General features: G+C 37.3%; 2 protein-coding genes across 6 annotated transcripts in view; one reads left to right on the top strand and one right to left on the bottom strand.

Annotated features, from left to right (window-relative positions):
• The window catches only part of larp1 (La ribonucleoprotein 1, translational regulator), a 53,185-nt gene extending 49,110 nt beyond the window's left edge, over positions 1-4,075 (top strand). For all 5 annotated transcript variants that reach the window (XM_074610981.1, XM_074610980.1, XM_074610982.1 and 2 more), the window contains one exon: positions 214-4,075. In XM_074610981.1, the coding sequence (XP_074467082.1) occupies positions 214-432 (219 nt within the window). In that variant the 3' untranslated portion in view covers positions 433-4,075. The remainder of the gene's footprint in view (positions 1-213) is intronic.
• A 1,760-nt stretch (positions 4,076-5,835) lies between these two features.
• faxdc2 (fatty acid hydroxylase domain containing 2) lies at positions 5,836-17,897 on the bottom strand. Its single transcript, XM_074610992.1, has 9 exons — positions 17,743-17,897; positions 15,485-15,516; positions 12,619-12,716; positions 11,270-11,373; positions 10,157-10,278; positions 8,659-8,864; positions 7,799-7,904; positions 7,483-7,649; positions 5,836-6,804 (listed from the first exon to the last, which is right to left on the bottom strand). Exons 1-9 carry the CDS (start codon positions 17,765-17,767, stop codon positions 6,648-6,650), a joined length of 1,017 nt encoding a protein of 338 aa, XP_074467093.1. The 5' UTR covers positions 17,768-17,897; the 3' UTR covers positions 5,836-6,647.
• Between the last annotated feature and the right edge of the window lie 5,853 nt (positions 17,898-23,750).

Raw genomic sequence — 23,750 nt, 5'->3', positions numbered from 1 at the left:
GTTCACATTGTCATAACCTTATTGATTAGTTAACTTTGGTAACCTACCACGCTGCTTTTTGCTAACGGCTGACTCTGCATTTCTGTTTGAAAACCTGGTAAAAAACACAGATGGCATTGACTTTTTTTAGTGCATGCAATCACACCGATTGTGTTTTTGTTTTCTAAAAGTTGTTATCCATCTAATCTCCACCCTGGTTATTTCCGGTTCCAGCCGCCTATGGAGGAAGGGGGCCGCAGAAGACACTCATCCAGCGGAGACGGTCGCCGCCGGCACCCCTCTCTGCCCTCCAGCCGGCCCCACAGCCAGGCCAGCTCCGGCCCCAGCCCCGCCCCCACCGCCCAGGGCCCCGCAGCCAAGGATGATGCCAAACCCAGCAGCCTGAAAGCCCCCGTCGCCGACCCCGCACCAGATGCCAAGACACTGAAGTAACTCCACAAACTCGCCGGCCCACATGGATCAACTCGACCACGTCTGCAAGTCGCTGGTTCTCTCTGCGCCACAGGAGGGGGGGGGAGGGGGCGTCCAGTTCTTCATTCAAGCATGAGAATATTTTTTCCCCCCCTACAACGACTTTTGATTGAGAAATACGGAAGACAAATAATTAATACGGCTACGGTTTATTAATTAAGTTTTTGAGGAAAAAAAATACTTTTTTTGTCTTGATGAGGCAAGGAATGGATAATGTGTCAAACACTTTTTTTTTCTTTTTACAAATCATTGCCAATCCACACGGTGGATGGTTCAGTGGTGATTTACAACCCTGGAAATTTTCCTTTTATTTTTATTTAATTTTTTTTACATTTTCATGTTGACCCCCCTCTCCGTCGCTGGGACCCCTCTTTGATCGTCACTGTCCTGCTTGGCTGAGAGATATTTGATTCCTCCCCCCAGATCTCAGATTTATGATTATTATTTCTTCGGCATGTGGCGAGATTGGAGACTTGGAAATAGTTTTGAACAAGGCTGAGCATCTGAAAGCCCCGCTAGCGGCCACGCCGGAGGTCGTGCTGCTCCTGACATCCAACCGGACCAAAGCGGTTTGAACCGAGCGACTGACATTTTCCATCCGCAGAGCCCAACAGTGGCTGAAAAAATTCAAAATATTTGATTTACTTTATGGCTGAACATTGAGGGGGGAAAATATTAACGAACCAAATGATGAAAAGAGAGGAAAAAAAAGACTTGTATCAATCCCTCAGTATGGACACAATCATTGAAAGTTGCCTTATTTTAATGGTTTTACTGCTTCTAACTTGTGCCCGCCACCTTATTGTCGATTGTACAGCATTGGAATCACCCATATACCCGATCACCGTGTCCAGCAGAAGCCACTGCTGTGTCTGCCAAACTGTTTCACCAACCCGCCCCCCCACCCTCACTCCGCCACCCTTTCTGAGCTGTCTTCCAAGTGTCATTCGGTCTGTTACAAGTCCTGTAATTCTTCCCTGTGTTTGCGAGTTGTGGCTTTTTGTGCTAAAACAAACCTGGTGGAAGTTTGTCGCCTTTCCCCTCCCCCATAAAAAAAACAAAAACACTTCAGTGGCGTGGAGCGTTGGGATGATCTCCCTTTCGGGGTGCTTCCTGACTTTCTCTCGCCCCCCTGCACCTCCCCGTCAGACGAGCTGCATCCATCCGTTCATCCATCCGTTTGACATCCATCCATCAGTCGACCATCAGTGACGATACAGGACTGGAATCATCAATCTGGATTACTTGAAGAAGCGATGGTTATGAGGAGGGCCGTCGTGCTCTGTCGCAGGTGCTCTGGGTGGAGACGCTCATGAGGCTCAAGACAATTTGGCCTCCGACTTCACAGTTAAAGCTGAAGCTCGCTCAGCCCGATTGGGCCTCGGGCGCTCGCCACCTCTTCCTGTTCCACACTCGGATTTACACACACACACACACACACACACACACATCAGTTACAGGCATGAACACTGACAGGTGTAGTCGCACACAGGTACAGATGTAGCAGTGTGAGCAAGTTGAATACAAAACACACACACACACACACACACACACACACACACAGACACACACACACACACACACAGCTTGATGTCTTGCCTTGCTGTGGACAAAAATTCAAGACTGGACTCTGTTCTGTCGTCACGCTTCCTACAGTCAACCGCGGGGATAATTAAATCTTTATCCGACTCGAGTACTGATGATATCAAATAGGAGAGTGATTCTTTTCTTCCTCCACTAATGTAAATGTGAATTCGACAGATGAAGAGAAATGATTACAGCTCCCTGCTACTTGTTTTATTGTTTATAGAACAGATTATATATTTGCCTTACATGTGTACGTACTCTTTAACTTTTTTTTTTTTTCTTTTTTTTTTTTTTTTTTAAATGGTCTCATGATTATCATTTAATGCTTTTTAATTTCAATTTGCAGTGTTTCTAGCGTTGTTGTTGTTGTTGTTGTTATGATGGAGGTGGGCTTCGTGTCAGGCTGTTTAAAAACATCTGTGGATTTCAGAAACGGGAACATAGTTAACAACACAAAAGGGAAAGTTGACATCAGGGCGTCAATCGGTCGGTATTCAGTGCAACAATGAAATCTGTAAGCTTATAGTGTTTCACGTTGAAATCAGTTAATTTGCTCCTTTTTTTCTTCTAGTAAAGATGTTTTTGCCAAGATGACAGAGCAGAATTTCCAACAACAAACTGTCAATATGACTCAGACGAATTATTAAATCTTCAGCCCCCTGGTTTTCTACAAACATTATGTCTGCAAAGTCTACAAACGCATAGAAATGATTTGATTTGGGGGTTCAAATTGAAGGCGTTCACAGAATTCTGGAAAAAAAAGTCTTAATACACATATGGATATCCAGATGTGTAGTGAAATTACCCACTTTCTGTTGAAACTGCAATATTTGTTGCAAAGCTTTTGCTCCCGAGCGATTTACTGTCAAACAGCCCTGTCACATGAGTAAAAAAAGTTCAAATGCATTTGAGGAATTAAGAGTTTGGAAAAAGCCTGACAATGTTTTAGATCAAACTGTATTGGACATCTGTCTCTTTTTTTTCTTTTTTCTTTTTTAAAAGTCTTTTTGCGTAATAATCATTCAGCCTTGTCGGTTGATGTTTCGGCAGAGTGGAGGTTCCTGTCAGTGTTTCAGTTTCTTCCTCTAAATCCACAATTGTTGGAAACATGAAAATGCAAAGCTGTACTTGCTTTTTTTTTTTTTTTTTTTTCTTTTAATGTTTCGTTGCGTTATCTTATCAGGGAGATTTGGATCCATTTCAGAGGCTTACAGTTGATGCATCAAAGTGTTTACTGGAGGTTTAAAAAGACAGAAAAAATAAGAGCTACAAAATATTCAGAAAAGAAGAAACTCGTTTCCCAAAACCAGCGAAGCCTTTGAATGGGTGAGCTGGTGTGTGGCTGCAGACACGACAGTCAGCCACTAGAGGGGGGACCTTCTTCCTGGGAAAGTTACATGATCCCTCCCTCTAATGTGATCAGCACCTGTTACCGGACATTTGGGGGTTTCAGGTGTTTTGGGAGTTTTCAGCCTTCTCTATCAGCATAGAACTGCTGCTAGCTGTCCAGACTAACTCTAGGGAGCGCTGCACCCTCTGCTCGTCAGTTTTACACGGACATGGGCCAGCGGGCCGGACACTGGAGAGATGAGTGTTGGACGTGGGAAGGGAGGAGAAAGGAAAGAGAGAAAGAGCCCAACTGGGGTTTGTGATGTCGCTCAGAGGAATATGGCTGGTTATGATGTCTGGAGACTGAAAAAAAAAAAAAGGACAAAATTCCATAAAGCCATATGAATAAGAAATAACTGTATATGAACCATTACAATAGTTCATTACATTACTATATCCTAGGCTTGTCATGAGGAAAAAAAGATGAAAAGGAAAAAAGGAACAAAAAAATATATAAAATGGAAAAATGTAAAATACTTGAATGAGATCTTGTATTATAACATTTAATATTCATAATATCTGCTTTGTAGGCTGATGTGATTCGCTATTAGTGTTATTTGTAATTTGTAGTAATTATGCTTTTCCTTAATAAAGAAAAAAAACACAAAACGGACAAAAAAACCTCAAACACTGGCTTCCGAGAGATTATTTCTGTCGTGTGTGAGAGAGTGAGTGAATGAACTTTACAAAGAGGTTTGAAACTACCAAAGAGCCAGATCTCTAGTTTCTTTAGCTCCATGTCAACATGTATGTAGCAGTTTCAATAGATTGAGTTTTTGTTTTGAAGGGGTTGATTTTTGTTTTTGTTTTGTGTCCTGTCACCATAGAAAAAAAATGATGTATGTCTCTTCTTTAAAATGTTTTAATATCAAACAGTTCAGTAATATTAACATTTTAGTCATAGAATAGTATGCCATAAGTATATAAATGTCTCAAAAAATGTCATAAAAAGTAATACTATTATATATCCAAAAAATGCCATAAAAGTAACATTTTTATATTTTTAATGACATTTTTACGGGACACTATACTATGACTTTTTATGTTTTTTGTTTTTTTTCTCGACTTACTATACTATGAAATTTGTTCTACTATTACTACTTTCTCCTTCTTGGGTGTGTCGGGTATCTTGTCGTTCACAGGGGTGAGACTGGTGAGGAGCTTGTGGCGTTCATACTGCTTGGTGTGCCTGAATGTGGTGTTGGTGCCGTGGAGCTTATCCAGCACGCCGAAGACCCCGAAACACTGGTTGAACCTTGACCCAGGAATGACGTGTGAGTAAAACTGATAGAACTATCTAAGAACAATAATCTATTTCTTCTGTCTTTTTAATGTTATCATTTTATTGATTTCCTTGTGAGACACAATAGAATGATAGCATTTTTTCGACATACTATACTAGGACTTTTTTTTGTAACTTTTTCAACATACTATACGACTTTTTTTTTTACTTTCTTTCAACATATGACTTGTTTTCAACACAATATACTATGACTTGTTTTCGACATACTATACTATGACTTTTCTTCGATATACTATACTATGGAAAAAAAGTATAGTATAGTATGTAAAACAAAAAGTCATAGTATATTGTGTATATTGTTTTTTCGACGTACTATACTATGACTTTTTTAAACTTTCTTTTGACATACTATACTGACTTATTTTTTTACTTTTTTTCGACATACTATAATATGACTTTTTTACATTTTTTTCGACATACTATACTATGACTTTTTTTAACTTTTTTTCGACATACTATACTATGACTTTTTTTTACTTTTTTTCGACATACTATACTATGGAAAAAAAGTATAGTATATTGTGTATATTGTTTTTTCGACATACTATACTATGACTTTTTTGACATACTATAATGACTTATTTTTTTACTTTAAGTCATAATATAGTATGTCAAAACAAATCATACGGGGACGCATTCTAATGCCAGCCATGGATAAAGAACACCTGATTTAGCGATGTTAAGTAGGTAAAAGAAGGCGATCTTGAATGTGCTGATCAAAAGAAAGAGTTGAATCGAATGTAACACCAAGATTTTAACTGTCGAAACTTCGGGATATCACAGTTATCTAAAGATACTGTTACTTCCTCAAACTGATGTCTATGTCGAGCAGGGCCAATGACGAGCATCTCAGTTTTATCTGAATTTAGGGAGCAAGAAATTACTTGAAATCCATTTTGTGATGCCGCTAAGAATAATATGGCTGGTTATGATGTCTGGAGACTGAAAAAAAAAGAAACATTCCATAAAGCCAAATTAATAAGAAATAACTATATGAACCATTAAAATAGTTCATTACATTACTATATCCTAGACTTGCCATGAGGAAAAGAACAAGAAGAAAAAAAAGAAGTTACACACGTCTCTTCTTTAAAATGTTTTAATATTAAACAGTCCAGTAATATTAACATTGTATCAATCACGGTAGGAGATCGTTTTCAACATTCACGTCTTATTATACAACAATTACTGAGGCCTCATGTAAAGCATAAAGACATTTTACATTCAAGGTTTGGACACCGCGGAATTGAAAAGTGCAAATGTATCTTCTGTCTGAGCATCAAGTGAACGCAACAAGAGTCGGGACTGCTGAGCTGGAAGTGCTGTTGCTAAACATTAATACAAAATGTGTTTATAAGAATTAATACATGACTTAAGAGTAATGTGCATGTGTTTATAATAGACTCTACTGACGTTAAAGCGAAGATTCAAGAAGAAAAGTAAGAATATGTCATTAGTTTAACCAGGTAAGGATGATAAGAGCGAAATTGAATCGCTGTCAGCAAACAACTCGAAAACACAAGGTTTTATGGGTAGCGACAGCTGGTCGCTCATATTTGAAAAGCTGAGAAAATCAACATTAACTGAAGGTAACCTGGCTGAGGGCTGAACATGGCACCTTCACCTGAGAAGGGAGGTTATGGCAGAGTGCAGCAAAGTGAAAAGAATCTGCATATCTAGTAAAGTGCAACATTTCTGCTTGGAAAAATTAAATATGAGGTTTGTGGCCGCAGAGTGTGTCGGCAGACTTTCACAGTCTGAAACTGATCAACAGATTTTCAGGATTAAAATAATTCAAATCTAATAGTCATTTATGATTGGGAGCCTTATGTCCCCATATCACGATCCCAAACTTGTAGCAAGGCCTGAGGTTAAAGGTCAGATGGGTCACAGGCCATCAATGACCCTTCTTGGGTGTGTCGGGGATGCTCTCATTCAGAGGGGTGATACCGGTGAGCAGAGTGTGGCGTTCATACTGCTTGGTCTGCCTAAATTTGGTGTCGGTGCCGTGGAGCCGATCCAGCACGCCGAAGACCCCGAAACACTGGGTGAACCTGGAACCACATAAGACGTGTGAGGACAACTGATACGATTATATAAGAGCAAGAATCTAACTCACAAGGAAAAGGATAAAATTATAACATTTAAAAAATATATATATCAGAAAAAGGTCATGGTATAGTATGTCATAAAAAATATTACAAAAAGTCATAGCATAGTATGTCATAAAAATGTCACAAAAAATTTCATCGTTTTGTATGTCATCAAAAAATATCCTAAAAAAAGTCATAGTATAGTGTGTAAAAAAAAATAAAATGTCATAAAAAATATCATAAAAAGTCATAGTATAATGTGTCAAATAATATCATAAAAAAAGTCATAGTATAGTGTGTAAAAAAAAATAAAATGTCATAAAAATATAAAAACAAATCATAGTATAGTAGGACAAAAAAGATAGTATAGTATGTCATAAGAAATATTATTTAAAAAAAGGTCATAAAAAATGTCTTAAAGTCCTACTTTTAGTATATCATTCAAAAATGTCATAAAAAATCGAATTAGTTCATCCTGGTATCCAAATCTAAGTTTGTGCTGAATAGGAAGAACTTCCTTCCAGGCGTTCCTGAGATATCACGTTCACGAGAATGAACTGGACGTACGGACAACCCGAAAAAAATCATTAAATCCTATTAAAAAGTACTGTACTGGGAAGAGTGGACCAGTGGAATCACCTGAGGTGGTGGAAGTCGTGGAACTCGGGTGAGGGCAGGAAGGGGAGGTGGTATCCACAGTGGGAGATGGTGGTGCTGACCAGAGCCAGGCAGTACCACATGCAGGTGGTGGCCAGGTGGGAGCCCAGGATCACCGGCCCGAGTGCTACCGGCAGCATGTTGGAGATCTAACGGCAATGAGGAGGAACAAACTGGCTTTAATGGCCGAGGAAAATCAGCAGCAAAAGATCTATTGTACTCAAATCTTAAAAATGTGAAGAGCGTGACTGAGAAAGACATAGAAAATAAAACGAAACGCAGGGAGGGGATCATTCACCATATGCTCCAGAGGATGAGCGTAGATGCAGACGACGCCAATGGGAGCGGTCCACTCATGGTGCTGTTTGTGGAAACGCTTGTAGAGGCTGGGCTGGTGGAACAGCCTGAGAGAAAAGAAGATGGGGATAAAAATCCAGTTATCTCCTGATACATTTTTAACAACAAGACTAAAAGTATAGCAGTGGTGGGAGAAGTACTCAGATATTTTATTAAAATAAAAGTAGCAATCCCACAGTGTAGAAATACTTACCAAAAGTACCAAAACTAAAAGTGCTCATTATGCAGAATGTCCTATTTCAGAATAATGTCTTATATTAGATTATAATTATTGAGGTATTCATGTGTACATGCTTGGGAATGAATAAAGTCGTATCTTAATGTATAATAAATAATACATCATAATTTATTTGTTGATTATATTTTATGTTATTAATCAGAATCTGCAAAGTAACTAAAGGTACAAAATAAATGTGGAGTAAAAGGTACAATATTTCCCTCTGAAATGTAGTGGAGCAGAAGTGTACTAAGGGTAACTACTGGTTTTGCAGATGTTTGTTAATAAGCCAAATTATTGGGCAAATAGAAACTATGCAACTAGGTGAAAGGTCATTACTTTCATTATTTATTATTTTCTGGCCCTGGTAAAAAAAAAAAAAAAAAAAGTTTTAGCAATACAGTAAAATATGGGCTTTTGTTTTCTTTATATTCTCATCCTTCACTCTTACCACTAGGTGGCAGTAATGTGTAAACTTTAGTGTTCCAATGACAACTGACTTTGTATAGGCCTTTTTTTAGACATTTTGACATGTGACAGTATAAAAAGCAGAGGTGTAAAATAATACAATTAATGATCCAAACCTGTGTGAATAGTAAAAAATAAGTTCCTCCATGATGGAGAAGGCAGCCAGCTCCATCAGGGCCCACTGGAAGGTGGGCAGCTCAGGGCCACAGGGGTCCCCTCTCGAGGTCATCAGGTAGTAAGCCGCCACCACCATGGGCCCCGAGATGAACAAATGGTTGAACACGACAGTCTTCAGCACGTGGCGAAGCTTATCTGGATCCACCTGGAGGACGAGGAGGGAGTCAGAGAGCGGAAACTGGATATAGTGCTGCAGCTGTCATTGTGAATTGTCAGCTAAAATGGCCATCTGACGTGCAATTCAAATGACTGAATGTAAGATACATAGATAGATTGCTTGATAAAAGCAGCACATCCTGGCTTTGTTTATGACTAACTGGGCTCGAGTTCAGACGGTTATTATCAGGACCGGACACACATGACAACTCAGCGGATTGTCACAGATTAGCTCATCGTAGGTGATGTAAGGTTTTATGGCATCATCAGTTTATTACTATTGATTATGACAAAATCTTATGAAAGTTTATGTCCCCCCATTAAGGTGGTAAACCCTGTATTCATGAATTATGGGGGTAAAATCAACCGTAGCTTCCTGTGCACTGTGTCCCTCGTTATAATCTTTGAAAGGTAATAAATAATCTGATTAAACTTTGAGAGTAACCTTCCAGCCCTGGTTATCAGTAATGTTAGTCTTTATCTCCCCAGTGTCAATCCACATCTGTTAATCAAACACAGTGAGAGGACTTCGGTCAGACAGACAGGTGGACACGTCACATCAGCAACACTGAGGGCAGTGCATTTACATACATGTAAGACAATATCAGCATTTTCATTCAATAAAATAGTTTTCATTTCAAAATCTATCACATGATAATCTGTCACACATAAATATATATATATACATATACTGTATATACACTGTATATTACATATTTGCGCCCAGAAGTAACACAGGAAATAAATTAATAAATATATGAATCAATAAACATAAATGAAGAAATGTATAAATTAATAAATCAATGTGGAAATAAATGTAGGAATAAAATATAACAATATCAATACAACTGAAAATAAATAAGGAAATACACATATAAATAAATCAATAAATACAGAAAAATATAATATTCTTTATTTATTTATTGCACATTCATTCATGTATTTTTTTTCCAATTGGGGCAAAATTTAGATTTATTCATTTATTTTAAATTTATTCCATGTCACTTTTATATATCGGGATAATTATTGTGATGTCAGCGAAGTGACTATTGCTGTATTTTGCAGTAATGTCTACACGCTTGTTCTCTATTAAATTACCATTAAACAAAAAGATTTATCCACAAAAAATGTTTAACGACTGATAAAGCTTCTCTCAATGTTGGTATCTCAGTGATATCAAATATAAAATTCCTAGTAGTAATGACAATAGTAAAGGTACTAGTGGTAGTATTGATAGTGAAACTGGAGGAGATACTGTAACAGATTCAATAAGGAACATACCGGGTTATTCTTGTCCACCTGGATGCGGTAGCGAGTGATGAAGGAGGGTTTACCAGTGGTGTCCACCAACAGCAGCAGACCATTCGTCACCCCGAATGCCAGAGTGGGAACCAACATCGTACCTGTTGAGAAGAACAAAGCTGCTGTCAGAGAGGGACGACATGGCAACCACTGACCTGGGCCTGAATAATTCAGCGAAATGAAAAAAAAAAAAAAAGAGTTAACAATTTGATGATAAATGTTGATATTTTTTCAGCATTCAGCATTTTATGGAAACCGTTTCAAATATTCTGTATCAATATGTATTGATACTTCCATATTTTTGACAACACTTTAAGATCAGGGATTTTGTTTTTCAGCAATCTAAGGTAATTAACGTTATCACAGATATGAAGCTGGACTGCACCTTGTGATGTGACTTTTATTGCACTGTATGAATGCACTTTATTGATTTATATTAATACATATTACATAATCCCTTCAGAACAACACCCTACCTGTTACACTGGAAACACTATCTGCCCTATCTTGTAATGCAAATTGTTTTGGGCTGAGAGTACATGACGTTCTACCAGATAATATCTGACATCCTGATGTGCAAAACAGCTGGACAGTTAATGACACAACATGATGGCTGCACCATAAGTGTGACTAAGTCGAGCCCAGAGGTCATGACTTGATATGCTTAACTGAACAACTGCCCTCAATGCTACGCAAACGTGGTATTTCCTCTGTGGCTGACACCAAATAAGGTTCTCTTTTGTGCAGCCTCATAATTCTGAGAACAAAGCCCTGTTTGTGTCTCAGGGGAGATGAAGTCAAGTGTGAAATCCAATTTAAAGCTACATTAGTACATATTTCAAAGTACTGTACTGTGAAAAATCTAAAATGAAAGGAGTGGTTAGAGAGTTTTATAGATCCATCTATTTGTCCAAGTGTTGTGTAGTAATGTCCAGTACAAAGTATGTACTGATACAAAGCAGGTCATTCATTCTGTTATCATGTAGGAAACAGATAGTGTTTGATTTGGCCTCACAAAGACCTGTCTGTCTGCTGGTTGCAACATGTACCTCCACGGAACACAAACAAAACTAACCCGTTGTTATTTCTTACCTAAGTAGAACAAAGTAGTATGATGACCCTCAAATGACACGTGCAGATAGGTCCACAAGTTCTGCCAGAAATCTCCTGAAGCTCCCCAGAATCTCTGAAGATGCCTGGAGGAGGAAACAACAACAACAACAAAAGATCATTTTCTAACACGGTTAAAACTGTTTTTTATTCTTCCGTTCACTTTTTTTCCCTGGAGAACACATCTCACACTTTTTGCCACCAACATTTACATATACACTGGTGCACCAGCCTCCAAATTGCAGGACTCTCAGGCTTTGAGACCTGATTTCCAATTAGTTTGTGATGGCTCAGAACCACCTAGCAACCCACAATCTCAGAGCCCATTGGCTATCGGTCTAATGATGGATAAGCCTCTGGGGGAAAGGGACTACAGTATATTTCTGGGGTTCCGGTGTAGCCAGCGAATATCCGGGCCAAGACTTCCTCTTCCGTGCGCCGCTCATTGTTTACAGTCCCATTAGCCACTTGAGATGCAAGACTGGAGTTGGAGTTGAGAAACTGTTTCACAAGTAGACAGTTTAGAAGCTAATTTTAAGCCACTAACAAGCAAAATCATCGCCAGACGATAGCCAATGGGTTCCCAGATTGCATTTCGGCCAATGCATTCCACCTCTTTTGCTCTTCACATAGACTGTTTCCCTGCATTCAATCAAAGCCTGCTCGAACATGATTGGTCAATACTGCTCGGTCTACAAATGGAAATCAGAACGCTTCTGATGCCAAAATCTTGTCCCGTTGCCTACAGAATCTGTTTATAGAGATTAAGCAACCACCTAATAATGCCCTACTAACTGCCCAGAAATGCTGTAGCAACTAAATTATAGAGTACAGTCTAGACCTGCTCTATATGAAAACCGTCTTGAGATAACTTCTGTTGTGATTTGACGCTATATAAAAATTCATTTAATTTAATTGAACCGCCACAATATACTTTCAAATGCGCCTGTGTGTTAATGCTCCCGGTAACTAATTATTTTCAACTGGGTGAGGCAGGAGATAACGCTTTTCCAAACAATGTAATATCTGTGAATTGAATTCAAAAATATAATTGTCATTTAATAGCATGAATCTGTTAAATAGGCTACTCATTTCCTAAAATATTTATATGATCAACACCATACCTGACCTGATTAGACTGAGTATAATTTGAACCCTGTCCAGTCCTGCTCTGCACTGTCCAGATGCCGCCCATCCAGTTCTCTTCTCTTCTGTTTCTGTTCCCTTATTTGATTGTGCATTGATGTAATGACCCGTGTGTGACCTTGCCTCTCCTCAGGTTCATTCCAGGACAAGCTTTTGGGTTGTTGCAACCTGTAAAGAAATCCTACCATGTCAGTGAGTTGCCGAACGCAGCCAAGAATAAGATTCCAGATCCGATGACAACCGCAGCTTTCTTCACAGAGTCCCACAGTCCTCCAGGGCTGTCCTGGGCAGAGAAAAAAGCAACAACAGTGTATGTATGAACATCTCTGTTACTCTGATGATACTGTGCAATCTCATGATGTTGACCCAAATCAGCGTTTCCCACAGAAACGTCTTATGGTGCAGAAATGTCTCTAAAACAACAGTGAGGATCAGCAGCACTGTGGCTTTTTAGGTCTATTCGGATGTAGGTGAAAAGCTGATCTTCACAGACAAACAAGACTTAATGAACCTCTGAGACCCGCGATCCCGACTGACTTTACTGTCTTTCAGAGGCTCTAGGAGGGTCAGTTTTGGGACTAGAGTAAAGCTACAGATATCATAAGAAACTAGAAAACCTAAGGAATCCATTGCTGCATGTCATGCTACGAGGAAAAACAGGCATGGTCATTTTCAAAGGGGTTCCTTGACCTCTGACCTCAAGATATGTGAATGAAAATGGGTTCTCTGGGTACCCACGAGTCTCCCCTTTACAGACATGCCCACTTTATGATAATCACATGCAGTTTGGGGCAAGTCATAGTCAAGTCAGCACACTGACACACTGACAGCTGTTGTTGCCTGTTGGGCTGCAGTTTGCCATGTTATGATTTGAGCATATTTTGTATGCTAAATGCAGTACCTGTGAGGGTTTCTGGACAATATTTGCACAAAGCAAGCATATTTGTCCACTCCCATGTTGATGAGAGTATTAAATACTTGACAAATCTCCCTTCAATTTACGTTTTGAACAAATAATGTTCGATTCATTTTCGATTAATCGCGATTAATTATTTTAATCAATTGACCGCCCTAATTTAAACTGATTTGGTTTTTTTCCCGCAATTCTGACAATTGTTGAATTTAAGTTTAATCTTCTGCTGCAGATGCTCCAGATACAAGTATTTATTTTATCTTGACTACTAAATGTCAAATGTGTCCAACAAATGCACAGTGCATTTAGTAAAAGCTCAATCTGAGCCAGCCACACTGAGAGAAAACTGGACCAGGTCACTCAGCGGGAATTAAGTCTGGGGATTGATGTCACATTTACCAGACCTTCCGAAATGCCAGCTTTTACCCCTGCTGCCCTTTGCCCAGCCATGGCAACAGAGGGAACAATGTTACACAACACTGATGAATCCTTGTGTATCTATCCTTATGAGGACATTTAATGTGCTACATGTATTACCTCCAAATCTCTACGAAATGAAGTCTGCAAAAACTCCCAAAAGGACACACAAACATATCGTAAATATTTCCCAGTATACTGCACTCTCTCATTCTACAGTCACTGGTCAAAGCACTCCTTAACATTTCACATGGTCCATTATTAGCCATCCTCTCTTTGTTCTCTCCATAAATTAGCAGGGGAAGGGAAAAAAGCAGCTTGTCAGGTCAAACCTGTCCCAAAGAATAACAAGGCAAACGTCACGGAGTCACGGAGTCACGGTTGAGACAAAAGCAGGCGGGTGGAAACGTGGAATGCGTTTTAGATGCAAAGCACGTGTTGCAAAGTGCGTTACAGAAAGGCAACACAGCTAAAAACAGAGAGGAAGAAATGATACAGGTAAATATACAGAGAAATCAGACTTTATCAAAAGAGAAAAAGGTTTTATTTAAAGGCACAATCTCTAATTGGGATTCAGATTGTAGGACAGATAAGAGATTTTTAAGAATTTGCAAACAAACATTACTTCAGATTTATACCTCTATCTAACAAGAGTGAAGGACTGAAATACCAGTGCAGGTAATAGGTCCACTTTTATGAGTCCTATGAGAGAATTAGATTAAATCGATTAAAATATTTAATTGCGATTAATCGCAAATTAATTTTGCATTTCTCAAGTATTTAATATTCATCAACTTATCAACATGGGAGTGGGCAAATATGATTGCTTTATGCAAATATATGTATATATCTATTATTGGAAATCAATACACAAAACAATGACAGATGACAAATGACAAGCCCAACAGGCAACAACAGCTGTCAGTGTGTCAGTGTGCTGACTTGACTATGACTTGCCCCAAACGGCATGTGATTATCATAAAGTGGGCATGTCTGTAAAGGGGAGACTCGTAAGTACCCATAAAACCCATTTTCATTCACATATCTTGAGGTCAGAGGTCAGGGGACCCCTTTGAAAATGGCCATGCCAGTTTTTCCTTTCTAAAATTTAGCGTAAATTTGGAGCGTTATCTAACCTCCTTCCCAAGAAGCTAGTATGACATAGTTGGTAACAATGGATTCATTGGGTTTCATATGATGACAGTATCTTCACTCTATAACACCCTGTCACCCTCTAAGAGAGGTGTGCCCGTGTTGACTGTGACTCATCGCATTTTGTTGCTGCTGATCTACCTGCTTTTGATCATCTATCTCAGTGGTTCTCAACCTTTTCCGTGTCAAGGACCTCTAAATTAGTACACATTAAGTCACGGACCCTCATCCGATAAGATTTAGTTTCAGAGAGCTCCATCTGAAAAGATTTTGGTTGTTAGACATGATGAAGACCATAATTCTGTAGTGGTCAACTACAGTTGAGGAGATAACTGTGGAGGAAGTGAAACCTATGATCACAACAGTCTATCTTATGACTCACATTGGGCTCACTTATAGTGAATTAAATAGTGAAAATAAACTATTCCCCATATTTCTATGGACCCCCTGGAACTACCTAAAGGACCCCTGGAGGTAACTGGACCCTTGATTGAGAACCACTGATCTGATCTGTACCAGTCAATTATGGTAATAGCAGATCAGAGGTTGTAAAGGTGTTGTGTTCTTACCTGTCTGCATGTTGTGGCAGCTCCCCTCATGTCTGTAAACACAATAATAAATATACTGTTTATCTTTATTTTCCAGGTATTATAACAGATTAGAGCATATATTAAAGGGAGTAACCACATCATCTATTGTTACTAATAAAAAATAGAATTGACTTTCAGCAAAACATATTTAAATCCTCTAAAATTACACTAAAAAATTGATGATTTTGGAGGCAAATGGGATTTGTGTGCGGTCCCAAAATGACTGATGTCCAAAGATTACAGATTAAATGTTCTGCTGTTTATTTGAAAAGGAAGGTGGCCTAATCCCGGCGGGTCTACAAAAATAATAGTGTGTTTAAATGAAACTGGGTCTTTTAATTTTCCTTTTTTGTTTTTTAGTTTAAGAAAATAACTTTTTCTTTCTTACCTTCTACAGTGTGACAAAACTCACAGTGTGTGTTTTTCATTAAGAAGGAATTCATATTTAATAAATTACATAAATCTCACACATGGCTTCATATACTGAACCTCCACTGATTAAGGCTATTCTAACACAAAAATGTGAATTAATTAAACAGTTTAAACATCTCGGACTGTTTTTTTATCTTTCCACGGTACAATAATCATCAGAGTGCTGTGAAGCCTGGTGCAAAATTTACAGCTAGAGGATTATAAATAATCCTATTATAATCCGTCCCTCTCAAAGTGAGCACTTTTTCCAGTCAAATTCTTGGGGATAACAAGACCTGTCCTACATCCACTCTGTCTCTCTGATGGTAGTTGAGCAAGAAATAGAAAGTTTAGGGAACGAAAAGAAAAAACATCCTCAGGATGTTTCAGAAGAAAAGCACCCCTCCACTGAAAAACATGTTTTGTATGTTATGTTATGTCACTGAGCTTCACTGTGTAGAATGATGTATGTGCAGAGTTTGACGGTAGAAGACGAAGAAGATGATTTTGTGACATGACAACTAGTTTTGAAGCCATATAATAGAATAGTTTTTTTTTGAAGCAGGAAACATTTGCATATTCATACATTCATACAAATATTCAAAGCAGAGTATTTGCATGTCTAAAAATATAGGGGATCTTTAAGTGAAACATCTATAGGAACATTACAGTTGGTGCTTAAACATTATTGGCTAGTTAATTAACAGAAATTATATTGATTTTGATTATAATAATATATATATTTTTTTAATTACCAAGCTGCAGCTTCAGAAATGCAAAGAATATGCTGATTGTTTACTGTGGAAATAAATACACTGCTTTTTACTATATTTATTATTGGCTGCTAATTAGACTAAATAAGAGAAAACTAAGATCGCAGTTTGGGCTTGAACTGAACATCAAGTTTATTTGTTGTTTTTTTATACTTTATTTTTTCCCTTTTTTTTCGAGGTTGTTTTCATATATGCAATTTACAATTCTTAATTGCAATAGTTTATAAACCAATTTAATTTAAGTAGTTGAGCTTAGAGACAAACTCACTAAAGTACACTCGAGAAAACAACTTCAACATTCAAAATTGAAATAAAATTAAGAAAATAAATAATAATAATAATAATAATAAAAAGAAAGAATAGAAAAAAGAACATTAAGTATTTTTTATTAACTAAATTTATATTAAAAAATAAAAATAAAAAAACAGACATAGTCTTGGCAAAATAATCCATCAGAACAATGATTGCATGAAGCCAAATTTATGCCACACATCAGAGTATTATAGTAAAACTAATAGAGAACTTATACTTTATTGAAAGCAGCACTTTACATGCATATTATGAACCGTGTTGTCTTAACACTGCTTTGTTTTGACCATACAGACAGCTGTAAATATAGCTTTATCGATATTTTAATCAATATCCTCCTCACAAACACTAACCATACACTTCCACGCAACACACACACTCTCACACACACACACACACACACACACACACACACACACACACACGTCTTTTTTTTATATATTTACTGTATTGTTATTGTTGTTATTATATATATCTTGTCCTAATTGTTTATTATCACTATTATGTAGTCATATTATTTCTTTATATTAATCTTGTCTCTATAGGTGGAGGCTTCAGATAAGCCCAGTGTTTTTTTTGCAACTTCCTGGACTTTATATCATTCATTTATTTTTTGGTTATGTTGTATAGTCTTAAATTGTGCTAAATAAATACATAAATAAAGCAACTACAGCTTTAAACGTGACAAAAACCGACTGCACAGACTTGTTACTGGTCAAATAAATAAAGAAAGCACCGACTCACCGCTGACTCTTGTCTCCACCGTCATGTCTCTTCTCTCTCTTTCTCTTTCTCCCTCTCTGTCGGTGCTGCAGGCTTTTTACACGCTGTCAAAACAACCGTGTATTTACAACAGTGCACTACTTCTGATTGGCTGGTTCTTGGTCAGCTGACTGGAGCTCTACCAGGAAGTAGCTGCTGTAGTTGTTTGCTTCCTAATGTGAGGGATGTGAAGCCATTAGTCCACATGTAACCAGGTGAAGGTTGAAACTCAGCAGGGAGGCTGTTATATAGCCTAGTATGCTCAGGGGGGAAAAAACACATTTGAGACATAAGTGAGAGTAGAAGACAGAAGAACACACTCCGTTGCAGTTATTATTAGATTAATAACATGATATCAAGCGTTTATTCTTAGAAAAGAAATCTTTAAAGAATTAGCCTCACACACTTGAATAGGCTACTCTATCAAAAAGTAAGCACAACTACAAGCCAAGTATACCTTTCTGTAGGCCTATAAGGCTTAAGTATACTTTTCTGAAGTATATCTCGATCAAAAGTTTAAGTACAAGTAAGCCTACAAGTCGAGTATTCTTAGACTTTTCTTTATACTTGTCAGTATAAGCCAAGTATACTTCTTTTCTGTATACTTGTCAGTATAAGCCAAGTATACTTAGACTTTTCTGTATACTTGTCAGTATAAGCCAGGTACACTTAGACTTTTCTGTATACTTGTCAGTATACATAGACTTTTCTGTATACTTGTCAGTATAAGCCAAGTATACTTAGACTTTGCTGTATACTTGTCAGTATAAGCCAAGTATACTTAGACTTTTCTGTACACTTGTCAGTATAAGCCAAGTATACTTAGACTTTTCTGTATACTTGTCAGTATAAGCCAAGTATACTTAGACTTTTCTGTACACTTGTCAGTATACATAGACTTTTCTGTATACTTGTCAGTATAAGCCAAGTATACTTAGACTTTGCTGTATACTTGTCAGCATAAGCCAAGTATACTTAGACTTTTCTGTACACTTGTCAGTATACATAGACTTTTCTGTATACTTGTCAGTATAAGCCAAGTATACTTAGACTTTTCTGTACACTTGTCAGTATACATAGACTTTTCTGTATACTTGTCAGTATAAGCCAAGTATACTTAGACTTTTCTGTACACTTGTCAGTATACATAGACTTTTCTGTATACTTGTCAGTATAAGCCAAGTATACTTAGACTTTGCTGTATACTTGTCAGTATAAGCCAAGTATACTTCTTTTCTGTATACTTGTCAGTATAAGCCAAGTATACTTAGACTTTTCTGTATACTTGTCAGTATAAGCCAAGTATACTTCTTTTCTGTATACTTATCTGTACAAACCAGGATTAATACACATTTGGCTCTCTAATGAGTATTTACAGTAGCAGAATGATATACATTTATGTGGGATTGACTCAAAATAATGTAGAGTGCCGATGTTCACGGTGATGAAGGAACATGTCTACCAGTGTAACATGTGGCTCGTTGAGGTGTTTTTAATAGTTTTTGGACAACAATGGAGCTCTATGGTACAGAAGCATTAGATATATCATTTAGTAGTTGTTAGCAGAATCAATTCACCGTTGGCTTTCGGTGTTTTCATGGGAATCGTTGACAATAAAGAGAATATCTTCAGCCGCTTATCTTTTAAAGCTACTTCAGGAGAAATTAATGGGACTAAATAACCACTAGGCAAGTGACAAAAGAGCACATGTTATCTGGAAGCAATGATTCATGTGCTGAGCTTCCTCATGCTCTTTGTAAATGAAGTCAACTCAACCAATGAGATCTCTGTCTCCCCAGAGCTGCTCTTCCTGCAAGACATGTTTGAGCATATCTCCAACGTGCTGTTTGGTAATGTTTACAGTACGCTCTACTGTACGACCTCTGCAGCTTTACACAATGAGAATATTGATGACTATAGACTGCACACATGCACACACACTGTCCTCGGCCTTCCCCTAATCAATAATATCTCCTGCAGCTATCACTTAACCCTCCCTGACCCAAATAACCTCCAGGCCTGTCTGATGCTGCAACATGTGGCTCCACTATCGCCCATTATTACCGTACAGGGGGCCAGTCCATCATAAACATTGTGTAAAATGAGTACGACTTTGAACACTGGTGTGTGGATCGGACCTGGAAATTATTATTGTGTTATTTAATATTTTTTATTCTATATGATACTTCTTTTAATGTATTTGTTTTTATGTCATTTGTATCACTGCTGTTTTGTTTAACTCTTGAATACCAAATCTCAACAAATTTACCCTTACTAATTCAGAAACCTTTAATAAATGCGGAGAGAGAATTGAAGTATTTCTTTCTTCTCTCAGGACCTTTTCTTATTCACATAAAGACTTGATGGAGAATTTATATGCTAAAGTCCTTCTTTATTGACTGGAACTCATGGTGTCAAAACAGTCTCATGAGTATTCACAAACAAATGTGAAGTTATGTAACTTGTGAAACACAATGCACAAATAAATGCAGTCATTTGTTTCCGTAAATCTATTTTTGCATCTGTAAACCTGTATCTGTGTCTGTGCCTCTAATTTACAACTCATATCATCATTTATTTTAAAATATATTTCTTTGGAAAAATCTAAGTTGATGTAAAAATGATGATATGTGAGTTGTAAATTAGAGGCATAGATTTACAGATACAATCACTCTGCATTTATTTGTGCAGTGTGTTATGCAAGTTACATAACATGACATTTGTTTGTGAATACTTATGATTCATGCTGCACAAATGAAATGGAGTCTGCTTGAGCAAATGTGTATCAAGGTACCTTTGGGTAGTTGTTTAATATTGTGAAAGACAGGATGTGTTATGTCATACCAGCTAAATATCACATTCATGTTCCTTTTAGTTTATCTTTATTGAGACATAACTCTGTGCTGTTTTTTTACTGCATGTTATCAGGGTCATTCACTTTTAAATCTATTCCAGTATCATCCAGGAGGGCATGCCAGAATTTCTAACTCTGATAACTCACTCTGTGTGAGCAAGAGTTATGAAATATAGGCTATACCACAGTCTAGGGCTACCACACTCTGCTGTGCAAGGTAAACCACACACACCAAATATGACCAAACTGAATGCAAGTCATAAGACTTGCCTGCTGACCATTCTGCATGATTGTTGTTTATCATGTGCTGTAATGACATGAACTGAATTTTATTTATTTAAAAGTTTACTGCACAGTTTTATATCCATATATCCTTTTTTTTGTACTAGTTTTATTTATTAAATTATGTTTGTTCTTTGTAAATATGTTTTTTATGAGTATGAGAGATGACAGCAAACTAGGGATTTATGTTGTATAATGCAACTCTTTTTTCTGTGTTGGTATATACTGTAAAAACAAAGCCTTTGACTTTAATTTACTTTAAATACCAAAAATTCCAGTAAATATCTGAAATGGAGGTCAAATAGTGTCACTTTGCTTTTACATATTCAGTAAAGCTGATGAAATAGCAGGTGTATAATTAGTTTAACATTTATTTTCTCTAAAGCTTTATAGAAAAACTACTTTAGTTTGAATTCTCTTTTATTCTGCACTAAATGATACAAAATTCATAAATTGCAGCCAATCATTGGTGTCATCAATAACTCACTTGCACCATCCGCAGCCAGGTTACTGCTGCATGATAGAAATATATGTCCTTTATTGTCATTGCACAAAGTATGGAATTAAGAAGCAATCCTGATGATGTATACACGTATATCAAACAGTACTAAAAATAAAACAAGAGTACAAATATATACTATAATATGTATTTGTTGTGACCTATAAAACAGTAAGATATTGCCTGTCTGGATATTGTACATTTGCAGAGTTGTTGACTCTACAAGTAATAAATAAATATGGGAATAAATATGTAAAAAGGAATAAACGAAGGAGCAGTTGGAATGTAAACATCTGTGCAGTTTACAATTTAATACAAAGGTGTTAATGCACTGCTCAGGTCTGACCTCTGGTGTGCAGCTGTTGTTACTGCATCAGTGTGCTGCAGGGTTTTGGCACACATCTGTGTCACTCGCCCTTCACAGACACACTGAGTGCTGTAAAGCCTGGACTGTGTTTGGATTTAGATATATCATGACCCATTTTGTAATATGGATGCTTGTTTGTGGAGTTTCAGGACTGAAGTGCATTCACATTTGTGTTCAGTTGTGTTTTTCTTTTTTTTTTATGAATGTAGTAATTTAATATCAGAGATCTACTTCACATTCAAAATAAAAGAAGCTATAGGTAACTTATTTGTTTGTTGTTGATAACTTTTTCACTGACGACATTTTAACATGTCACAGGTGTAAATAATAAAACGACGGCTGACTAGCTGCACTAGCTGCTGGTTCTTGTATTGTGCATGTTGGCTCACTGTCACGGCTTTACTGGGACCCTTGAATAGAACAGAGACATTGCTAATATTATAAGTAACACCTGTGCTTTTCCAAGCATCCCTCTTGTGACTCCTGGCAAACAGAGGAGTCAGCAGAGCCTGTAATACGTCAGCGCCAAAAATACTAAAAGGGGCAACTCAGAATGTACTGATTTAAAGAAATGAGTTTGAGAATGTATTTAATCTTGGGTTAATGTATTTCATTACATGAGATAAACTGAGAATCTACTTTTTTAATTACTAAACTTATCATACTCTGATTTTCTCCACAGTGACTAAACTATCCTGCAACACTGTGCTAAACCCTGCTCTATGCCTCACATGTATCATGTGTTGGTCACCTGAGCACCATTTGGTGACGCAAGTGACAAGAGTTTATTTACTTAACAGGCAAGACCATATACAGCACATGTAAGTCGACTAGGTTACACTCTCAGTGCTGATCAGACTTGTTTTGGCTTCTATAACAATCAATCAAGTAGGATTCAAAGGTTACCTGTTTCATGATAGGAGCTGCACAGATTTTCCTGGAGCCGTCATGTTTTGTAACACACTTTTTTATTTATCTCATTGTTTTTCTTGGCTTTTTATTTTCTCTCCCACATAGCCCATTACGTTTCTATTATAGACTACAGCTGTGTTGTGTGTTGTGACGGGCAAATTGTAGCAGGTATCGAAGGACGGCCCTCTACTTAAGCCTCAGACCTTTGACCACTGCTGCACATGTCTCATTTATCTCCTGTTCATATAATTTATTTGTTATATTAAGGCTAAAGTCCACAATGGTTTTATGAATGCATCATTCTTGTATCAAACTGAGGAGAAAACAAACGTCAAATTTGTTTTAACGCCACTAATTTCTGTAACGCATTAATGCAACTTGCGATTTTTAGGTTGTAGCGATCTCAGTTTTAAAGCTAGAGTGAAGATACTGGTATCATATGAAAGCTAAGGAATCCATTGGAACCAACCATTTCATACTAGCTTGAAAAACTGGCATGGCCATTTTCAAAAGGGGTCCCTTGACCTCTGACCTCAAGATATGTGAATGAAAATGGGTTCTATGGGTAACCACAAGTCTCCCCTTTACAGACTGGACAATATTTGTCATTGTTTTGTGTTGTTAATTGATTTCCAATAATAAATATATACATACATTTGAATAAAGCAGGCATATTTGCCCACTTCCATGTTGATACGAGTATTAAATACTTGACAAATCTCCCTTTAAGGTACATTTTCAAGAGGTAAAAAAAAATATGCGGTTAATTTGTGATTAACTTTGGACAATCATGCGCTTAAAAACAATTACATATTTGAATCAAGCTAATTTTAATATATTGAACTATTGAAGGGGTAGGTAATTTTGTAGTCAAGATGTGTTTGTATGCATGAACAGAAAAATGTGTTATAGATTGAGGAATTCATCATGTGTAGACCTACATAAGAAAGTATTATGTCCACCATGACTCAGTAGTCACATTATATCATATTTATTTTAATCATTTAGGTTTACACCACATCTCCTCTTTCTTCCCTCCCCTTCTCTTCCCCTTTTTTCACCTGTCTACTGATGAT

Source organism: Sebastes fasciatus, chromosome 16 (assembly GCF_043250625.1).
Source record: "Sebastes fasciatus isolate fSebFas1 chromosome 16, fSebFas1.pri, whole genome shotgun sequence".
Classification (NCBI taxonomy): Eukaryota; Metazoa; Chordata; class Actinopteri; order Perciformes; family Sebastidae; genus Sebastes; species Sebastes fasciatus.
Note: the sequence above shows the minus strand (reverse complement) of the source record. Positions and strands in the feature narration are given on the sequence as shown.

Coding starts and splice junctions, on each gene's coding strand:
- faxdc2 (XM_074610992.1), bottom strand. CDS start 17,767: ATGACGGTGGAGACAAGAGTCAGCG. Junction 12,717..15,484: donor CTGCCACAACATGCAGACAG/GTAAGAACACAA, acceptor TTCTCTGCCCAG/GACAGCCCTGGAGGACTGTG. Junction 7,905..8,658: donor ATTTTTTACTATTCACACAG/GTTTGGATCATT, acceptor CTTTTCTCTCAG/GCTGTTCCACCAGCCCAGCC.